Source organism: Brassica napus, chromosome C3, assembly GCF_020379485.1.
Source record: "Brassica napus cultivar Da-Ae chromosome C3, Da-Ae, whole genome shotgun sequence".
NCBI lineage: Eukaryota > Viridiplantae > Streptophyta > Magnoliopsida > Brassicales > Brassicaceae > Brassica > Brassica napus.
Window position 1 is genome coordinate 58,198,023 of NC_063446.1, and position 22,736 is coordinate 58,220,758.

Consider the following 22,736-nt stretch of genomic DNA (forward strand, 5'->3'; position numbering starts at 1 on the left):
AAAGGGCATGTTTCCGAATCGGGTTAAGCAATCTCTCAAACCAAAGAAGGTCATCAAGAAGGAGACGTCCTCAAGGAAGCAAAGGCGCATCAGTTCGTACTTTACACGTTCAAGTGTCGCCAGTTTCACCAACGAACAGCTCTCGGAAATGGTGTTGAAACTTCAAAAGCAGATGAAGCAGCTGCACAAACTCTTGCAAAAAAAGAAGAAGATATCTCATCTAATGCAAAGATCATTCCATACACTTATATCCCGTAGCAAGAAACCCGCGACATCTCATCAGGCTAGACATGAAGCACCAATCCATCAGGTATTTTTTTTATAGTTTTTGTTCTTCATATCGACCCATACCTTAAAAACCAAAGAGTTCTTTAATGAGTTCACCTTTAAAATTATTATTTTAGGATGCTCCCGTCACATCTCACCATCAACATCAGCCTGATCAGGCACCACCACTCTATGATGATCATCCAACTGATCAGGTTTTGTTCAATCAAACTCTGTTTCTCATACATTGCAAACACTTTCTCTTATTATTGCTTACACAATCTGTTTTGTTACGGTTGTAGGACGTGGATGCAATGGAGACAGATGAGCAACCATCCAGCCAGTCACCTATCATAAGTCAGTATGCAGTTCATCTACAACGTCAGGCTTCTGCAAGCCTGAACACTCCTCTTCAAACGACTCCAAACGAGTCGCCCCCACGCACCCCTACTCCTTTCAGCTCCCCTGGTCGTGTGGAAACCATCCACACACCAACTGTCCACGGCCTTTCTGACCACAACCACACCACCGTCCACACATCCTCTGACCACAACCCAGACTCTGAGATGATCCCTCCTGACGAGAATACCACCAACACGATTCCTGAGGACGACATCCAGACAACTCCTGCTCCGGAGGAACCTAACCAGCCCATCGTTCAACCTCATCCTCACAGACACCTATCAAACCGACCAGAGCCAAAATCTGTTATATATGATAAAAGTGATCACCCCAACAGCCCCGAGATTCATCACATTCTATGTCATGGTCTCAGGATATATGATCCCATCTCCCCAGACCCACCTCTTTCCAACCCACCAATATTCGACTCTACAATTGGTCCATCTTCTGCGCCAGATATTCCGTTACGATTGTCACCACTGCCTTTTACATCACTTACCTCACCGGCTAAGAGTAATGATAGTGGTTTAGGTTTCCTCTCTCACACATCCACACCCAATGCTTTTGCAGCCTCAGCTTCAACCTCTCCACCAGTGATAGGACATCCAACAATCGTACCTTCACCAGCTGATGAGGTATCGTTTTTTCCATCTCTTTGTCCACTTCCACACTCACAATTCCTCTGTGTTCATCCGGTTAATTACATGTTGCTATGTAAATATTACAGTCTCAGGGTGATGATGAGGCAGTTATCGACCTCACACAGACAAAAGACCCCCCGAGGCACATTCCATCTATGGAAGAGAACCATCTGGCCAAAGAATTATTCAGTTGTCCACTTGTTCCTGCTATAGCCCTCATCAGCCCACTCCCACAGATGGAATGGGACCTGTTTGAGAAAATTCTTAAAGCAAACATTAACGTGTAAGTTTTGCTAACACTGAACCACTCTTATTACATGTTGACACTGTTCCTCATATCCTATCAATCCTTCTTGCATCGCAGATACCATACTACCCGCTTTGAATTTGAATTTTCCAACAAATCTCTTCTCCAATTAGCAGAACCAAAGCAATGGACAACAACCAATGTAAGTCCCGATCTCTGATTCTTTTTTCCTGGTCTCAATGCTGTTTAAATACTCACGGTCAATTTCCCCACAGCAAATGGAATTGCTTGTTCACATGCTTTCCGCGCGACACTCAGACATACTACAGAGGGAACATGCAGCCTTCGCCCCACCTGCTCTAGCAAAAATTATTCAGGACAACCATGTCGATTTCAGCAAGACTAGAAAGAAAAACACTTTCGTCTGGGATGCTAATTTGGTCGACATTGTTCTCCTTCCCAGTTAGAAATGGATGGAAGATGTCCACACAATCTACACTCCTATGCTCTGGAATGACTCTCACTGGGTGGGCCTAGCAATCAACCTAGACTTGGGGTTGGTTGAAATACTTGATCATCTTCCTTCTTTATACGGCGTCAGGCGAGTCGTGAAGTTCATGAAGCCTTTGGTCGATTCTCTTCCTTACGTTGTCAAGAAAGTCGCTATGTGTGAGCAGACCCAATTCCGTGGACTGAAGCCGTTTATGTGGAAACGCATTCCAGACCTGTACACAAACACTCGCTCTGGTGACTGCGGACCTGTCAGTATGAAGTTCCTAGAGATGCACGCCCATGGTGACCCACCCCCTCAGATGAGCAGCATCACAGACCGCATTGTGGACAACATACGCAAGCAGTATGCGATGGACATCTACAAGACCATTGTCTTGCCTTCTTATTATGCTGCACGCTTCACTGATGCTTAGACGATATCACCTATTTCCCTCCCCTTTTTTGTTTACTATTTGCGAGTTTTTGGATTCTGCTTCTGTTGTAACGCAGTGCTCTTCGTCATGTTTCTGTCAAAAACTGAACGTTCTCTATCACTTTCAAACTCTATCTAAACTTTCTTATGCTTACTACTTACCTTTTATTGTGTTTCTATAGCTTAGAATACGGTCACGTCATTTGTGGATGATGCATTCTTACATATTAGATCCACATCCACATAAACATACTTTCACGTCGACAAACAGACCAACCGGTTAATGTAGAATATTTGATTTCCTCAAATTGATTTTGCAGGACCAACAGATATAATGAAACTTTTTTTGGTTAACCTCCTCCAAAATACAGCCGGAACTCAAACAAAAGTTCGTTTCTATTTAATAATCTCACCTACCAAAATCCCTAGCCAGATCTGATTTCATATTCTCCTTTTACGTCTTCCTCTTGTTTTTAGAAAATTCTCAAACAAATACGCAAATATGAGCTCTTCCTCCTCTTCCTCACTATCCAACACAAGGAGTCAAACTGTTGGCATCCCAACTGCCTATTGGTGTGGATCGAAGCTGACTACATACGGGGCTCAGACGAAGGAGAATCTCTTCCGAAGGTTTTACCGATGCAAATTAGGCGTACAGGTATGCTCCAACAACTTTTCTTAGCACACTGCTGCTAGTTCCTTGCGCCTATGTACTGGACTAGTCTTTTCTTGTAACTTTCAGAGGAAAACAGAGCACCACTTGTTCAAATGGGTTGACGAGGCCATTGTTGACGAGGTTAACATGGTAGATGCTAAACATAACCAGCTAAAGGAATATGTGGACTCATTCAAGATCTACACTACACAACGTCTCGAAAAACAGGCAATACAATTCGACAAAGCCCCCATTCAGCTCAATAGTCTGATTGCTGACAAAGATACTAGCTCAGGGACAAACGACAACTCAACTATTGCCACAGAAGATACTCTACAGTCACCCAATCAGCCCTCCGATGCAAATAACTCTCGGGCACAACTTATCAACATTGCTGTTGCAGCCATTGCAGTCTGAACAATGGCATGGATTTACGCCAAGATCACTAACTAGTCCCAGATCTATTTAGTTTGTTAACTCCAACAAATGTATCACCCTGCTTATGTTTTATGGACAACTCTTTCTGCATCCATTAACTCTAGTGTTTTGTAATGTAATGCTCTTTTCTATCAACGCTTTAAACGTTCGAATCCTCATGCCCATTTCGCAGTTTCGTTAAGTTCATTAACTCGTTAGTCTTATCACATGTATCATCTTACTCACACTATATGAATCTTCATAAACATTTGTCCACGTCCACAGATAATTTAACGTCATTTGTTGGAGATACATTTAATCTCCAACAAATGTATCACCCTGCTTATGTTTTATGGACAACTCTTTCTGCATCCATTAACTCTAGTGTTTTGTAATGTAATGCTCTTTTCTATCTACGCTTTAAACGTTCGAATCCTCATGCCCATTTCGCAGTTTCGTTAAGTTCATTAACTCGTTAGCCTTATCACATGTATCATCCTACTCACACTATATGAATCTTCATAAACATTTGTCCACGTCCACAGATAATTTAACGTCATTTGTTGGAGATACATTTAATCTCCAACAAATGTATCACCCTGCTTATGTTTTATGGACAACTCTTTCTGCATCCATTAACTCTAGTGTTTTGTAATGTAATGTTCTTTTCTATCTACGCTTTAAACGTTCGAATCCTCATGCCCATTTCGCAGTTTCGTTAAGTTCATCAACTCGTTAGCCTTATCACATGTATCATCCTACTCACACTATATGAATCTTCATAAACATTTGTCCACGTCCACAGATAATTTAACTTCGTAAAAATTCGTGTGATAATTTAACTTAAAAAGATATGCAATCAAACTTGTACAAGAACAACTAACATGAGTTGCAAAATACAGAGATGCGCCACAATAGTTTTTCAATCTCCGAAAAAGGGCCATTTAGAACACCAAACATGTCTTTCCAACCAACCAGCAAATGATCCCCAACAAAAAAATCTTCCAAAACAAACTATTAGATGGGGTTGGCGCAGTTCGTGCGATTGTGCCCATACCCTCCACACCTACCACACCTGTTCTGCACAAGTTTCTTCTTTGGAACCTACATGATCACAACAACACCATCACCCAAACATCAATTCAAACCAAAATATCTTTATATACAAAACGTAACCACACCGGTATCTCCCCAGTCGATGGGATGCGTGTCTTGCGGCGACGTCCAGCTTGACTTTTTGTGATTGGAGGGTACACAACCATACTGCTAACCTCTTCAGGTATGTCAACATCCCTTGGGTCTTCCTCTGGACTGATCACCCCTGCATATGTCTCCCGCCACACCGTTGTCTTGTACCAATGCCCGCACAATGTATCGTAAGGCACTCCAAGCCCGTCCGCTGCCAGCATCGCATGTCCGCAAGGAATTCTGATATTATCAAAATACTTACAACTACACTTCTTCTCAGCAAGCATTACCTTATCTGATCTGCCAAATTTTCCCACTATCTGGCTCGTCCAGTTATTCACACCATTTATGCTGCTTCCTTTAACAGTTGCCATGTTTTTTGCCATCTCTTTGTCCACTTCCACACTCACAGCCCCTCTGTGTTTCTCTGATTTTTTCCTCCTCGCACTAAACCACCTCGTCATCATCCTCTGAATAAACTTTACCAACTCATAAATGTTCGCCCCCCTCCCTTCCAAAAGCGCTTTGTTCAGCTGCTCAGCAATATTGCTAGTCATGATGTTATACCTTTCACCGATGAAATTAGCTCGGGACCATTTAGCAACACCAATCTTACCAAGATATACCCCGCAAGCACTGTTAGTGGCACAGATCTTCGCATAGAGTTCTTTGTACTCTCTAGGCATATGGGCCATCGCTGCAGCCGTCACCATTTGCGCTAAGTGTTTGCTAGAGAACCTAGAGTTCACATTCCTAGCCAAATGAACTATGCAAGCTCCATGCTTTGCTTGAGGATAAATCTTACTCACTGCATTGGAAATACAAACAGCCCTGTCAGATATTATGGCAAGCGTAGGAGAATCCCCCAAAATCCTCTCAACTTTTTGCAAAAACCATGTCCATGCATCCTCATCCTCACTGTCCACAACAACAAATGCTACAAGAAAGATCTGAAAATTTGCATCCTGACCGTTGGCGGTTAACAAAACTCCTTTATACTTTCCACTTAGATGTGTACCATCTATCACCAAAACATGACTTAGCTTCCTAAACCCACTGATCGAAGCACCAAATGCGAGAAACAAGTACAGGAAACGTTCATCACCATCTTCATCTACATCTGTCTCCAAATCAGCAATTGTACCAGGATTGGCAAGCTTGAGCATGTGAAAATACTCTGGCAGCTTCAAATAGGCGTCCTCATCGGACCCTTGCACACCTAATATTGCTTTGTTCTTCGCCCTATAGCACTTCATGTAGGAGGCATTTACACGGAGGTCCTCCAAAAGAAGTTTCTGCAAATCAAGAGCCACTGGTGCCTTACCCGGGTCTCCGAACTTTGCCTTGTACACTGCTGCAATAACCCGAGATGTTGCTCTCGACTTGTAGCCCTGTCTGAATTCAATGGGGCAGATATGATCAAGCTGCGCCTTTCTTATCTCATAGAAACCACAACCCCTTATTTCATGTGCTGTCACACGCCAGTCACACCTTTTATCTGGACACTCCACCACAAAAGAACCAACTTTCGTCCTTGTCTGAGTAAACTTGAACTGCTTCTTAATTGCATATATCGCGAGAGCGATCTAACAATCTTGCTTACTACCAAACACTTTCCCCACAGCTATTTGGCCGTCATTTACATCAACATCCATGTCGGGGATTTCTGCAGCGTCGTATTCTGTATCATCAAATATTGGGGGGATGTCAAACTCCTCATCGTCAATATCTGCAAGCTTACGTGTTGGTTTAGCGCTCATGTTTCCACCTACAGCATCCTCACTCCCGCCTCCATTCCAAGGATTACAATCCCCTGGCTTCATCATGTGTGCTTCCCTTTCACCTCCGCCTTGGCCACCAACCTCAACATAGTGGTTAAAAGCACTTCCGGTATCACAAAAGTATGATCTTGGCCCTGTCTTTTTCCTCAGCCTTTCAACAATCTCATCCTCGTTGAACACAACATTAACAGCATTGGAACCACCATAGTCGCCACATAAAAGCGGTTCCCAAAACTCCCTATCATAACCCCTTGGCCTCACTTCTATCTCCTCCACATCTTCTTCCAAAGTTCCTTTCGCCTCGGTATCCGCACTGTAACTACTATCACCCACATCTTTGTTGCTTTCTCCTTCATGGCTTTCACCCATTAATTTTTCTTCTACTTTCTCTACCTCCCGTACAAAATCAACATCATCAGCAAGGTTTATGACCTTCGTCTTTGAACCAGCAGATGGCCAGAATCCCTTCTTCGAGGAACCGTTAGGGAACTTTGCAGTATCTGGTGACAAAAACTTGGCCGCATCGGGTGACACAAACCCCATACCAGAATCATCCACAATATCAGTGTCCACAACCTTCTTTAACGCTTCAAACCGAGCAAACAGATTCATCGCACCTTTCACTTTCAAGTGTTGGCAGAAATACTTCACACCTCCATCACTAGTAACCAGCACCGGTGGGGTCCTAATCCCAGTCGCAAGCTCCAGACTTGTTGGTGGCCAGTAGCTCAACGTAACACTGAACTGCGCTTCATCCATTTTAAACTCACGGAGAACATTTCTTTTAAGTTCCTGGAAACCAATACCCTCGTAAACCGCCACCATACGACCCATTCGACGCTTCTCAATGACAAAATCCCATTTACCTCCATCTCCACAGACCCAGTCTCCGCTTAGAACCAAACACTGCTCGTCCATGTCTCCAATCCTGTTTCGTTCAAGATTAATAATTTAACGAAACACGTTAGCAATATTGAGGAATCCCCAGATCTATATCAGTCACAAGATGAATGCTAAGCTCACCTTTCTCCTGCAGTGCGTTCCTCACGCCGAAAGCAACGACACACAAGCATTTAATACAAAACCTACTCCTTACATACATAACAACCCCCCACCATTAGATCGAGATCCATCCAACGGCTATTATGTCTTCTTATCTCCTAGAAACCAACCTTAATAACTCCTCTAAGGAAACATATTTGGTCCTCACAATATGGACAAGATTTTATATTATAAATATGTGAACATCCGTGTCTTTTACTTAACCAAGGTTGAGGGGTAACTCTGTAAAAAAACAGTGGGAAGAAAGGGAATAATGTGTCCCTCGAGTGCAAAGTGTCTTATCTTGTCAAAAAAGAGAACAATGTGTCTTATGAGGTAACGCAACAATGTGTATTATGAGGTAACGCATCGGACAGGTTCACCATACAAAAAAATAATAATGAAACATGCAGCCCAAAACTTTCCGCGATATACCTTTCCAAACTAAATTAAATAAATAAAATAAAATTATTCAGATGCAATATAATAGGTGGTTCAGTAACGTCCACGCAGCAATAAATATTATATACACTATGATAGGTTGTCAAACAAACAAACAACAATGGGTCAAAGTGCAAATATATCCTAGTGGTTGTTAATAAATTGCAAAAATACGTAAGGACCAAAGTGTAATAAAAGAATCATCTGCATTTGAAGGGTCTATCATCATCATCAATGTCTATCTTGAAAGGATCAGAGGGAGAGAGAAGAGAAGCTTGAAGAAGGTTCTCTATCTCTCGTTCATAGATTATGGAACTGCTCTATCTCCTCTGCTCAATCGTCTACACTTCAACCACAACGCTCTTCCTCTCTCTCCTGCTCCCCTTCCGCCTCCTTTTCCACCGTCTCCTACCTTCACGCTCCGCCGTCGATTCCAACGTCTCTTACTACGAAGGCACCGTCTGGCACGACCGTCTCCGTCCCGTCCGTCACTCGTTCCGTTACACCGTCCGTTACGCGCTCTTCGACCTCGATAAATCCCTTGAAACTCCGCCGGATCATCTCTCCGCTGACGAAGCTCGCCTTCTCGCTCGTACCACCGGTCCGATGTAAGCTTTCTGTTCTCACCGTCGTCGAAATCAGAGATTCTCAAATGAAACTTCGTAATACGTAACGTTTATATGTTTTCCTACAAAACTGAATGAAGAGACAATATGATTGACTGAAACTGTCAGTGTTACTACAAGAAGTTATGTTTCATCCGAAGTGAGTTAAGATTCTGTTTGTGTAAAGGATGTGTATATGATCTGAAACAGCGTAGATCGAATCTTTTTAGTTTCAGAAAGTTTAATGGCTATGTGATGATCAAGATACTGTTTTCCCTATCAAGGTTATTATGTATATGATCTCTGTTATTTTTGGTTGCAGTTTCTTATTGACAATACCTCCAAGCGTTGGATATGAGCAGAACCCGTTGAGTTTGTATTATTGCTACAACTTGGAAGGATCAAGCAAACGCTTAAGTAAATGCATTGCACAGGTACATATTTTTCTCTACTCTGTTTCTTCATTAAGTGTTTCTGTTGATGATGATTAGAGGATTTTTTTTGGTAGGTTACAAATACGCCATGGGGGGAACGAGTGACATTTGTTTTTGACCCTGAATCTGACTTGGTTGCTAAATCATTACAAGTCAGTCCTTTCATGGTATGTTACTACTCTGATGATATTACATCATCTATGGATTGATCTTGTTCAACTTGTGGAATTCATTAAGTGTTTTTAACTGTCTTTTCAGGATATGCTTGGGAATTGGAAGATCAGAGCAAACGAACCTGGAGATGAGCTATCTGTCTCCATTGAATCACGGCATCCTCATCACGGTAACTACTTCTCTGCCACTTTGAGGGCGAAAAGAATAGACCAAACACGGGTTTCTGATCCTGCGGTCTTCTTCTGGTTGATGCCTCATAAGGTTGCTATATGGATCTATTGGCATGTAAGTTACATCATATATACTCAATATCTTTGTAAGTACATATGGATCATCAACTTGTAGGCTAGATTACATAACTGCTATTTTTTTATAGGCACTTAAGCTCTGGTGGAAGAATGTACCTTTCATCCAACACCCCAGATACTCAAACCCATCATACAGAGAGGACTCAGCGAAACGTGATCAAAAACTTCGATGTGTTGGTTTAGATGGATCAAACTCTGGTGAAACCATTAGCTTTGATGACTGTAGTGGTGGTTTTGGAGGATGTCGTTTTGCGTGGCGAGATGCTAATTGGCCTTGGTCATGAATATGCACACACTTGAGATAGCAGATCGTCATGAGTTAAGAATTTGCAATCGTTCATCGAGAGGTAGGAGTGGTTTACTTGTTTAGATTTTGGCTTAATAAGCAAAGATGAACGTTGTTTGATGATAAGCCGACGATGTAACTTGACTTCTTGCAAGTTAGAGAACAATCCTGCATTTTCAAGTACTATACCATATGAAATGTTAGCGTACCATTTGCTCTAAACAACTGTTACATTGTCAATTTGTGATGGTAGTTCATGTAATTTTTTTGTCCTCTAAAATATCTTTATTCTAAATTGAGTTTTTAACGTTTAACATTTATTAACAACATGAGTTGTGAAAATACTGTAATAGAACAAAAATAAAAGATGCTTTTCACCCAAAAGAGAAGACAAATGATTCTAGTCTTTTCCAACTTTGTGGCTCAGAACCTCTAATCAATTCTTCTTTGTTTTTTGGTCTAAGCAATTCATTTTCTTATTTATCGACTTTTCCCTCTAGTCCTTTAATACAGCAGTTCTTTTTTTTTTTTGTATTTGAACTCAAATCCAGAATATTGATTGGAAAATGTAGCTTGGTCGGATCCCAGTTCTCTGGATCTGCCTTTTAATCAGTTCTTTTGCTTTGATACTTTTTCACAAGTATTTCACTTTTCATTTTACCAAAAAAATGTATTTCACTTTTCATGTTTGTTTTGTTCGTTTAATATTTTCTTATAAATAATATCAGCCCGAACAAAAGAAGGCAGCAGGATTCATGTTTTTGGTGAAATATTTCAGGTTAATATTTTCATTTTCATGTTTATAGTAAAAATTATTTTATATGTTTAGAGGGATATTATCTTTTATTTATTTACCCTTCCGTCCGACTAATATTCCTTCCGTTCCACAAAGATAGACTTTTTATTATTTTTACACATATTAAGAAAACATATTAAACTGTCATAATAAATGTATTGTTTTCTGTAATTTTCAGTTTTCAATAACTTTTAACCAATAGTAATTCAATAAAGTCAATTAATTTTCTCGAAGTTTACAATTTTTTCATAGAAAACACAAAAATACATCTTTCTGAAATAAATTTTTTTTCTAAAAAGTTTATCATTAAAGAACGAAAGGAGTATGTGTTAATTCTTTCACAATTTTAGGTCATTTTTACTCTTCTAAATATTTTATCGAGAAAAAATAATCCGTGCAAATGAATATTAAATATGTTGTAAATAGAGTGTTTAGAGACTGAATATTTCTGTGTTCTTATTAATGATCAAGGGGGTTCCTTTATATAAGGATTACAAGATAAAGATAAAAGGAAAGTGTACATATCCTTATCCAAGAGAAAATAGGAAAACTACTAAAACATAAGAAAGGGAAACTATCTATATCCTAAGTCGGCTAAAGCTTTGGCCGACTCTCTCTCCTCCTTGCGGCCGCGGTTGGGCTTGGTGTGGCTGACGGGCTTTCTCCTCTTGTCTTGGTTAATGGCAATCCACTCCATGATTTATAACGCTTCCCCTTGGATGCCATAACCATACATGATTTGTAGTACGCTTCATGTTGCCTCATTAAAACCTTATCAGTAAAACCTAGTGGGACAAAATCATGATGAAGGAAAAAGAGTACAACACGCACTACTCCCCCTGATGTGAACCTCGGTGTAGGTTCTACATTCTACGCATCTTGGTTTGTGATATTTCCTGTATTTATATGATGGGAGTAATCGGCCGGTATCATTACTGAACCGTAATTAGACCACTTCGACTTCTTAGGTCGTTTCAAATATCCTTTGTCATTGAGTGTCCCGGTAAAGCATGTGTGCTAAACAATGTGAACCATATTGTTCTCGGGGATCACTATTGGGTCTTTGCAAATCGTGTTTGCATATGTCCATAGTCTAGACGTGATCGTCTACTCTTAACTCTTTACTATGGTCGGATAAACCAAGTACTCATGGACAATGTACTAAACATGGTTATCATGAACCTATGTCTCGATCTGGCCGATCCATGTCTGGGTCATAGACCTCGTCTATACATGTCCACTACTTGTCTCATGAGTGTTCAAGATCAATGATCATTGCTGTGAGTTTATAATCTCTTATTATGGCTCTGCGGTCGAACACTCTCATGGATGTGGACATCGATTTCTTTGCCTTAGGCAGTACCATATCTATCTCGGACATTGTAGTCCTTTATCCATCTCTTGATGGTGTCTCATGACCTCCGTTGCTGTGGATTATATCACACACTGAAATATATATTATTAGGTCATAGATCTCGGTTCTCACAAGCTTATGGACTACAATACATTTGTATCCGGTTGATCTTTTGTCTCTACTAGCCCGTGATCAAGAAGAAGGGCCAGACGCCTTTTAATCTTAAAAGCTGGACGCGTCTAGTAGAAGAGCCAGACGTTCTTTGCTGAAGAGTCGGACGCCCTTAGACGGACAGAGTCGGACATCTTTAGTTTGAAGGGCCGGCGCCGGACGCTTTTGGTCGGACAGCCAAATAGATTTATTCTATGCCTACTAACCTCTTTTAGGTTTAGTATAATCACAAGGAATTTCAAATATATAGACTGTATTGGATTATCTTTTATACAATTCCAAGATCAATGATCATGCGTGATCAATTTCTTTTACATACTATATGCAGCTGCTTTATGTTTCAGTCCATGAATCAGCTTAGGAACGAAGCTGTTCTTCCATCTTATCCAGTGATCCATATGATGCTTACTATATCATTTGTATCTAATTTCTTTCTTATGACCAGACCATTGTCAATTTCGAAAATCTGTAGCAGCATCCACCACATAGGAGTTTATCTCCTTATAATATGTTCCTTTGATCTCTATGAGTACCTTGTGTAACAAGCTATAATCTAATGTTGTTAAGTAGGAAGACATGAACACTCTTAGACCTCGTGATCATGTGCCTTCTCTCAGGGTTTCTTTATCTCACAAGATCCATATATTTCACTGGTTTATCAGATGGTGTTTATGTATATGTATATGGCCAATACGCTCATCTCTCTTTTAGATACTTTGAACCTCCACGTTTTATCTTTTCTAATTTCTATGATCTTTTATGATTGTATGAGTACTCTTTCGTGGGTTCATGATCCTCGTTCATCTCTTTATGTTCAAGTGCTATAACTTTATGTATCTTTATACAAATGTGTGTGTGTGTCGACACTTTCATGTGGTTCCATTATATTCCAGACATGATCTATAGATTTGAGATCTTATTATCCAGGACCTTTATTACCTAGTAGCTTGGCGTCCCAAGACTACATGGTTTGGTACCTTAGATGTGTAGCTGCGCAGCCTTTTCTCAATGTCTGGTATGGTTTCTCGTATAATCTCGGATCTGTATTCTATGCACCATTTTTCTATCCGAGATTCCTTTATCTTATGGAACACTTGGTCTATCTTGTATAGACTCTATAGCAACTTGATTATGTCTCTTCTAGGACATTCATTTGGTGCTAAGCTGGTTAGTCATTTCTTGGGTCAGTCTCTGGCATTTCGATTAGCTTCTCAATTAGCTAGCTTTATATAATCTTTCTTTGGACGTCTTAAATTATAATCTCTAGTCCGAGGATCTTTGCCAAGACAATGATAGTTAAAACCATTCTTATCATTCTTTTAATATTTCTTTGTCCAGCTTATAATCTTTCTCCTTTAATATTCGGATTCATTTGTTTCATGTAATCCGTACCTGGCCACTATTTGATCACCCATGTTTTGGCTCTCGGTCCTTTTGATTTCGTGGAGAAGATCTTATTCTTATATATTCCCAATCCTCTTCTGAGGTTCCATCTTAGACGGCACATGTATGCATGTGGTGGTTTATTCAAAATCTCCTAAGATGGTGTATGTCTGGTTTTATGACCCGTATTCAATCTGAGATGGGAATATCTATGCTCACTTATATGGCCTGATGCATATGATCATATTATCATTCTATACATGTAAAACATAATGTCTCCAAGCTTATAGACTTTTAGAGTCTTAGTCTTACATGGCCGAACCTTTATAGGTAATGCGGTCAAGCCTGCACTATACAGCCAAGTCATGGCCAAGTCGTGGCCAAGCCGTTTATAGGTGATGGTCTTTGTGGCCGACCATAACATGGTCTCTCCGGCCGGGTAATGGCCTCTTTGGTTTAGCCGTTTGTATCATGGCCTCTATGGCCAAGGAATGGTCTTTTATGGCCTGAGTAATGACCGATCCATTTATAACATGGCCAAGTAATGGCCTTTATGGTTTGGCCGTTATAGTAGTACACGAACTTGTAATATTGATCATGGGTTTATCCTCTCTCCCCCTCATGACCATACTATAAGGTCGTGGTGCTTGGGACAATTAAGCCTAATGAGTTTCCCTTTGTGTACATGTTTCACAACGTGAGATCTTTTACGGGATAACTCTGTGCCTTTTCAATCTTTGCATCAAGTTTAGACTTTGGGATGGCTAAACCTATCATGTCATATAGTGTAAAATTTCGTGGTGTTATCTCAATATGGTTACCACATCTCTTGCCTCTTTATCATATTGATCTGTAGCATAGTTTTGATCAGTAGAGGTCATAGGTATAGTCTCGACCACTTTCTTTCAAGGTCTTTAGGCGTTTTTCTTGTTAAAATCTAAAGGAACTTGTTTCCTTCCTTATCCATTGTTTCTACTTGGAAACCATACATTATAACTTCAATGGGTCACATGTTCTTTTGGGTGTGTATAATGCCTTTTAAGGCAATGCCTTAGCCATAGTTTCTTTACTATGCTTATTATACACATTCATGATTTCTTACTTGGTTATTATGCCCTTTAAGCAACTCTTTAAAATCATTTATATGTTCAAGTAAGATCAGGCAAGATAATGAATTCAAAATCAATTCTTATTATATATATATAAAATCGTGAAACATCAAAGCAAAACATAAAGCAATAAGACAAGTCGTATCGAAATTTAGTCCTTGAGACAATCAGCAGTCTCAAAGTCCATCTGGTCATCTTTAGCAATGTCGGAATCATTATCGGCCTCATATCCGGAATCGTGAACCATGTGAGCCTCCGGGTTCTTGTTCTTCAGACTTTCTTGGTAGAGCTCACATAAGTGCTTAGGGGTTCTACAGTTCTTGGCCCAATGGTTTTCCATTCCACATCTGTGACAAACGGATTTGGTCGAGTAAGACGGTTTGGATATGCTGCCTCGACCACGGCCATAACTACCTCGGCCACGGCCATAATTGGAACCACGACCACGGTTATTGTGGTTTCCTTTCCGGCCGGTCGAGTAGTTGTCTCGGCTGTTCAAGTAATTGTCACTGCCACACCCCTTGTAACCACCACGGCCATTGCCGTGTGATCTCTTATTGTTTTGGACGTAATTGCATTCGTTGGGTTCTTTCTTTTCAACCTCATTAGCTTCCGGTAATGGTGCTGTTCCAACAGGTCTAGCTTCACTGTTCTTCATCAGGACCTCATTGTTTGCCTCGGCCAGAAGCAGGCACGAGATCAGATCAGTATATGTGGCGAAGCCTTTCATTTTGTACTGCTGTTGCAGTATCACATTCGATGAATGGAATGTAAAGTAAGTCTTCTCAAGTAACTCTTCTTCTGTTACTACTTCACCACAAAGTCTCAGCATCGAGACCGTTTTAAATAAGATTGAATTGTACTCATCCACCGAATTATAATCTAAGAATCTAAGATTCTTCCAGTCGTTTATAGCATTTGGAAGTAACACCGTTTTCTGGTGATCATATCTATGCTGTAAAGCATCCCAAAGTTCTAGTGGATTTTCCATCGTGATGTACTGATCTTTTAGACCTTCAATGATGTGATGGCGTATAATACTTATAGCCATGTACCGATTCTTATCGGTCTCATTGTTGCCCTTGATGATAGTATCACCAAGTCCCTTTGACCTTAGACTGATCTTTGTATCTAGCGCCCACTGCAAGTAGTTATCTCCGGAGAGATTAAGGGCTGCATAGTCTCTGTTTGAGATTTTCGACATCTGAATCACATCATCATTCAAAATTAAGTCTCACAATGTGATCATGTGGCCGCAAGATAATCGACAAGCTCGGCCACAAACATGTCTTACGCATTTATGAAAATCAAGCAATCCAATCGACCATGGTGCGAAACAATCATCAAGCCACACGGCCGTGTAGTTCTACTTAATGCAAACGGTTTCAAGATTTTATAAACTACATGCTGGTCGATTCCTTTTAAACAGTATGAATGCAATACATATTCAGATTCATATGTATGCAAATAATCTTAATCAATTCTAGGGTTTCGGTTTAAACATTAGTATGATTCGATTTTAAGATTAAGGTTTTTAAGCCTTTAGGAATATAAATCGAGATTAAGTGTTTTTAAACATTTAAACATTTCAAGCAATTCAGATTCGTGTTTTAAAAACAATCCTAATCATAGCTCTAGGCGATCAATCAAACACTCAAGTTTCAAATCAAAATTAAAACCGATTTTCCAAAATTAAGGTTTTAGGGGATTTTGAAAAAATTTGATCTTTGATCAAGGGGATTTGATTTGAGATTCAAAAACCTTTAAGGTTCTGATTTTAATTGATCAATGGATCAATCTCGTTTTTAGGTTTAGATCGAACTTATAGAGCTTCGATTTACTCATAGGGAATTGATCTATTTAACCTATGGCTTTTAGTTTTAGAGATTATCTTTTAGGGTTTCAATCTTTACAAAACAACCAGGTTCGATTCATTTTGTTTTTGCAGGTCTGAACCGGACCACCAAAGATCAGAGACGAGCTGAGACGAGCGGACGCGGGATGGCTCCTATCGGGTCGCGTTGCAGAGAGCTATTGCGAGCTTGTTTCTTCTCGCGGACGGTTGTGTCTGGTCGGGGATTTGGTCTGAGCTGGACGCAAGCTGAGCTGAGGCTGAGGACGTTGATCACGGATAGGGAACGTCTGAAGCTGAGCTTGATCGGAGTTTGCAAGCCGGAACGCAAGCAAGAACAATTTAGGGTTCTTCGGGATTAGGATTCCAAAAGATCAAGACGGTGCCGCGTATTGTTTCTGCGAGTGTGGACGCGTCTGAGATCGGATCGACGAACGGGTTGCGCTGATGGATTCGTCTCGTCAAGAGATTCAATTTGATATGTGGCGCGTTGTCTGGTTCCTCAGGGTTTGAGAGATATATCGATTTTAAGTTGCGCCTGATTTAGGGTTTATGTGTGACGGATTTTTAGGTTAGGTTTTGTCTCAGGGTTTTGGAGTCTATCGTGCTGATAACGTGTTGTAAATAGAGTGTTTAGAGACTGAATATTTATGTGTTCTTATTAATGATCAAGGGGGTTCCTTTATATAAGGATTACAAGATAAAGATAAAAGAAAAGTGTACATATCCTTATCCAAGAGGAAATAGAAAAACTACTAAAACATAGGAAAGGGAAACTATCTATATCCTAAGTCGGCTAAGGCTTTGGCCGACTCTTTCTCCTCCTTGCGGCCGCGGTTGGGCTTGATGTGGCCGATGGGCTTGATGTGGCCGATGGGCTTTCTCTTCTTGTCTTAGTTAATGGCAATTCACTCCATGATTTATAACAAAATACAATAATCAGTGTCCATTCGTTGGTGCCAAAACTTACCAACTGCAAGCTTCATATCAGTGGCTAGATTGTTAGATAGCTTTTGATTGTTTGTTGATTTGTGCAAACAACACTAACCACATGTTAAACTCGGTCCCAAAATTAACTTATTTGTTTTTGAAATATCGAACGACTTTTATTTATCTTCAACGTGCTTTTGTTTTCTATATAGTCGGTATATGGGCACATCTAAGGAGTCGTCGACATAGAAACAAACGAAAAAGGGATCCGTCGAATGCGTCGACTACTTTTTATCCCCTTATATATTATTTGTTTATTTGCGAAACATTACAATTTTTTTTGTAGTTACGTGTCATCAATAAAATGATTCTTAAAATTATTAGAGAAATATGTTGGTCTATCTAATTATATAATTTTTTTTTTTTTAAACTAACAATAAATTCATTATTAGTGTCATTATTATTTCCTTAAATAAAGATTACGGAATTGACTAATGTAGCTAAAATATATATGACAATTAAAGATTTTGAATAATAAAAATATGATAAAAAAATAATGTATCTTCTATCAAATTTTTTTAATTTTAAACTATTAAAATAATTTTAAAAAATCACAATAACTATATTATAAAAATTTAGATTTTTTTGTATATGTTATATTTTGAATTTTAAAAAATGACTATAAATTACTAAAACTGTTAAAAGTCTCACATTCAAATTTTGCGATCCATGGTTTAAATTTTTTGCTATGACAAAATACAAATGATTACAAAATCATATAAATAAAAGTCTAATTCAATTAATCATTAAGATTTAAAATATATATGTATATATATCATTCTAAATTAAACTATAAACCATATTGAATAAATAAATATTTTAATTTCAAAATTTACTTTGAATAATTTATTTTGATAAAATTTTTGTACTAACATTGATAAATTTTTTTAAATTATAAATTACTAAAATTATTAATCTCACAATAAAATTTTTGTTATCAGTAATTTAAAGTTTTTGCTATTAAAGATACACATGATAAAAAAAATAAATGAGTAGAAAACATCATTTAATAGACATTAATATTAAAAATATACTATGTATGTTAATATCATTTAAATTTAATTATATATCCTATCAAATATTTTAAAAAATTGTTTGGATTAATAAAATTGATTTTTACGTTCGCACCAATTTAATTATATATTTAATAGTTACTGACTTTTAATTATTCAATATATATTTATTATTTTATAATATGTAAAAACATATAATACATAAAACAATTTATATATATAATGTTTATCTTAATCTAGTTTTATTTTATTTAGTTAATGGGATAACTCGTTAATAAGTCGACCACATCTAGGCACGTAATCAAAATTATTTTCTGAGTCGAAAACGATGTTTATGAGATAATGAATCAATTGAATGGTGCATGGGTTACTAGTATTTCTCATGACTCACGTGTTTTACTTCTATGTTAGTTTCTTATCTAAATTAAATAAACAGAATAATAAATAAAACTAGCTTAAAATCTCAGCCTTAATGAATATTCGGTATACAAATCATTTTACGTACACTATTATTTATTTTGTATTTTTATGTATTATAAAATAACAAATAATAAATCTTTTCTATATTAAAATAGAAGTCATGACTTCTTTCATGTGTGATATTTTATTTTGGACTCTCTACTAGAAAAATCATTACATTAAGTTGTTCTATCATTTAGTTTCATATTAATATCACATTGAGTCCCACATTGCCAACAACAATTACATAAATAAAAAATTTCTATGTTTTAAGAACAGAATCAAACCTTTATATATGCAGTCATAAAAAATCAAACCTTTATATATTATATACATCGTGACTTCTATAATAAACCTTTCGATCAAACGCTATATGATTTCAAGTCATGTTTGTTCTGCATGTTTACTATATCTATCGTTTACTCAAATTTGTTTCATAGACATTTTAAGCGGATCCCTGAAACCACTCTAAACATTAGCATATATGATGGTATCAATGCTGTGTCCATGAACGAACATGACTTAAATTGTTACTAATAATGTTTTCTGTTATTGCTCGTGCATATATATATTAGTCCTTTTTGTTCAGGTTCTGTTAGCCTGCACAAGTCTGACTTGTAACGTTACTGGAATAAGAAGCAATTGACTTTTTGTTATTTTCCTGTACTATTATCCCTATACCTTTATCACAGTATACATTTGGAGAAGATGAAGTCGACGGAGTATTCAATAAGAAAACAGAAATTATTGCATCAATTATATGGGTATATTCTTCTGACATAACCCAAATTAATTTGGTCTACATTAAAAAACGAGTAATTAATATACAAAATTTTCGGTTTTCGTTACCATTTTTGTTAACTATCCAGTTAACCTTAGAGAAAATCTTGCCAAATAGTTAACAATATCTTCAAACTGAAGTATTCCCCAAATCGTGCTCAAATATCCATATATATCACCCATTTATTGATTACAAAATAAAGTATTTTTTTTTTACTAAAATAATAGGTTGTATATTCTTGAGAAGCAAGTTGTTCGTGATATACAAACCGTATATTTTTACTAAAATAATACCTAGGTGATATTCAAATTACCCATGCATTTTAAAAACATGTTTCAAAAACATGTAAGTGCAGATATTTTGAGACCAGCGTGACAATCTGAATGTTTGTGTATATTTTGTTTCATATACTATTAATACAGAACGATATATATATATGGCTGAACATATGAATGGTTATCTCTGGTTTTATCATTAACAGCTGTTCAAATATTTATATACATTGATAATTGTTTTTATAATTAGTTTCATATATTTTTAGATGTGTCATAATATAAGTAGTTGTATTCAAAAGAGCTGGACCGAATCGGGTAATATGGTTATTTTTGGTTTAAATATCCGAAATCGTTTCAGATACATTTGTTATTAGATATTTTTTGGTTCCTATACATCAGAACCGAACTCATCCAGACCCAGTAAAAACCAAACTCAAAACTCATACATAAATTTATAATATTCAAGTGTGACCTAATTTTAAAACAAAAAAAAACGATAGCCGAAATGAACAAACCGTACTTAAATGGATAGTCAATGTTCATACTTAACTGATTTTATAAACTGATAAAAAGAACTATTTCGATGAGTTTGGCTAAATTAAGTGAAATAGAAATAGTTTTTTTATTTAGTAAAATAATTATGTGGAGTGAAAAATTAAGTGACAATAACTGTTATACATTTTTATTATTTTGATTTAAGTTATTATTTTATTCACAAAAATATGTCTTATTACATTTTTATTATTTTGATTTAAGTTTTTGTCTTGCTAAATCAAACGTATCTAACATACCACTTTCTGATTTCATATAATTTTCACCCAAAAACCGATATCAACCACTAATACAATTTACAAATAACTAAAAGACATAAAAACAATAAATTTAAAAATCTATAAAGTTATAATAACACCCGCCCGGTTGGGCGGGTCAAGATCTAGTATCTATTAAATTTTAGAAATGATACATAAAATTATGTAAAATAGTATTGTTACATAATAATGTTTATAAAATAACTTCTTTTACAAAATACAAAAAAATATGTAAATAAATAATATTGTTACATAATAATGTTAAATAAATTAGAATATTGTTACATAATAATGTTAAATAAATTAGAATATCAAGTTTATATCATTAAATTGGTACTAAACACATAAATAAAAAAATCAATCTTCTTATTTAAAATATTTTTATGATAAATAAATCAAAACAAACATACATATTTTATATGGCATATAGTTAAATCTGAATGATATTAACATACATATATAATACACTTTTTAATATGGTTACTATTAAATAAGACTTTGTACTCATATGATTTTATGATTATTTTTTATTTTTATAACAAAAATTTTAATGTGGACTTTTAATAATTTTAATAATTTATAATCATATTAAAAGAATTAATGAAAATTAAAAAGTTAATGATATTAAGTTATCAATAGTTGTTCAATGCAAATTTAAGAACTAAAATATTTATTTTATATGGTATATAATTTAATTTAAAAGATATTAAAATATATATACTTCCAATATGAATTTCTATTAATTGGAAATTTCTATTCATATAGTTTTATGATCATTTGTATCTTGTTATACAAAAATTTAAACTATTGATCATAATTTTTTTAATGTGAGACTTTTAACAATTTTAGTAATTTAAATCGTCTCTAAAAATTTAAAATATAACATATAGGAAAATGTAAATTTTTATGATATGGTGAATATGATTGTTTAATTTATTTTAATAATATAAAATTAAACAAAAATGATGACGTATATAAAATTTGTTATGAAATCTTAATAATTCAAAACCATTAATTGAATATATATTTTAATTATATTAGATAATTTCATAACATTATTTAATGAATGAAGAGAAATATTCTTTTGTACTTTAATAATTAGTTTATGATTATTTTAATAAAAATATAGTATATGTTTAGATTGATCAACTTAATTCTCTACTTATTCTAATAATCATTATAGTAATGATTTGTATCATAGATAAAATGTTGTAATTCTTATTTTTTAATCTATAAGGGATGTTTGTTAAATTTCTTTCTCTATGACAAACAAAAATGCCATTGACTCAATGATTAAAGTAACTAATTATGCTGGCAATGAGAACTCAATTAAGACTTGGATTAGCCCCTGGTTTCCATTACATTTGCCAAAAGGTCTTCATGCCACCGATTCATAATGATTTGAACCAAACTTTGAAGGTAAACGAATTATTTTAGACAGGGTGCGTATGCATAAATTAACCAAGATTGATCAACATATCTCAGTTTTAACATTATAATATTAATAACGAAACCGGAATGTAAATGACAATTGCTTAACCGATTTCATTTTAAATATGTTTTTATCTTGACTAAAATAACATTATAGTGGATGGCTTGACAACTAAATTCAATCACTAATCAAAATGTTGTCCCTACCACGTTTTTTTCTCCATGAATTCAATTCTTACCACTTGTTACATAGCCGCAAACAAAATAGAATACAAATGAATCTTGTAGAAGAATTAATAAAAGCAAGAAAATATCAAAAGGAGCAACTTATGAGAGACGCAAACACGTGCTTTCATCAAATACTAACTAGTTATCCTAATTCTAGCTTAATCATTTAAAAAAATTTCGTCAAAACACTTAGCACAACAGAAAAGTTTCGTCAAACACCGCCAAGATTGATAACATTTGCGTGTGCAGTGATTATAGAATTGACTTAAGAAG

The 22,736-nt window shown here is 36.4% G+C and overlaps 1 protein-coding gene across 1 annotated transcript; it reads left to right on the top strand.

The window, feature by feature from the left end:
• Positions 1-8,123: 8,123 nt before the first annotated feature.
• LOC106375941 lies at positions 8,124-10,126 on the top strand. The gene is made up of 5 exons (XM_013815965.3): positions 8,124-8,613; positions 8,933-9,044; positions 9,119-9,211; positions 9,303-9,503; positions 9,595-10,126. The coding sequence occupies exons 1-5, from the start codon at positions 8,315-8,317 to the stop codon at positions 9,808-9,810; spliced, it is 921 nt and encodes a 306-aa protein (XP_013671419.2). The 5' UTR covers positions 8,124-8,314; the 3' UTR covers positions 9,811-10,126.
• Positions 10,127-22,736: the final 12,610 nt, after the last annotated feature.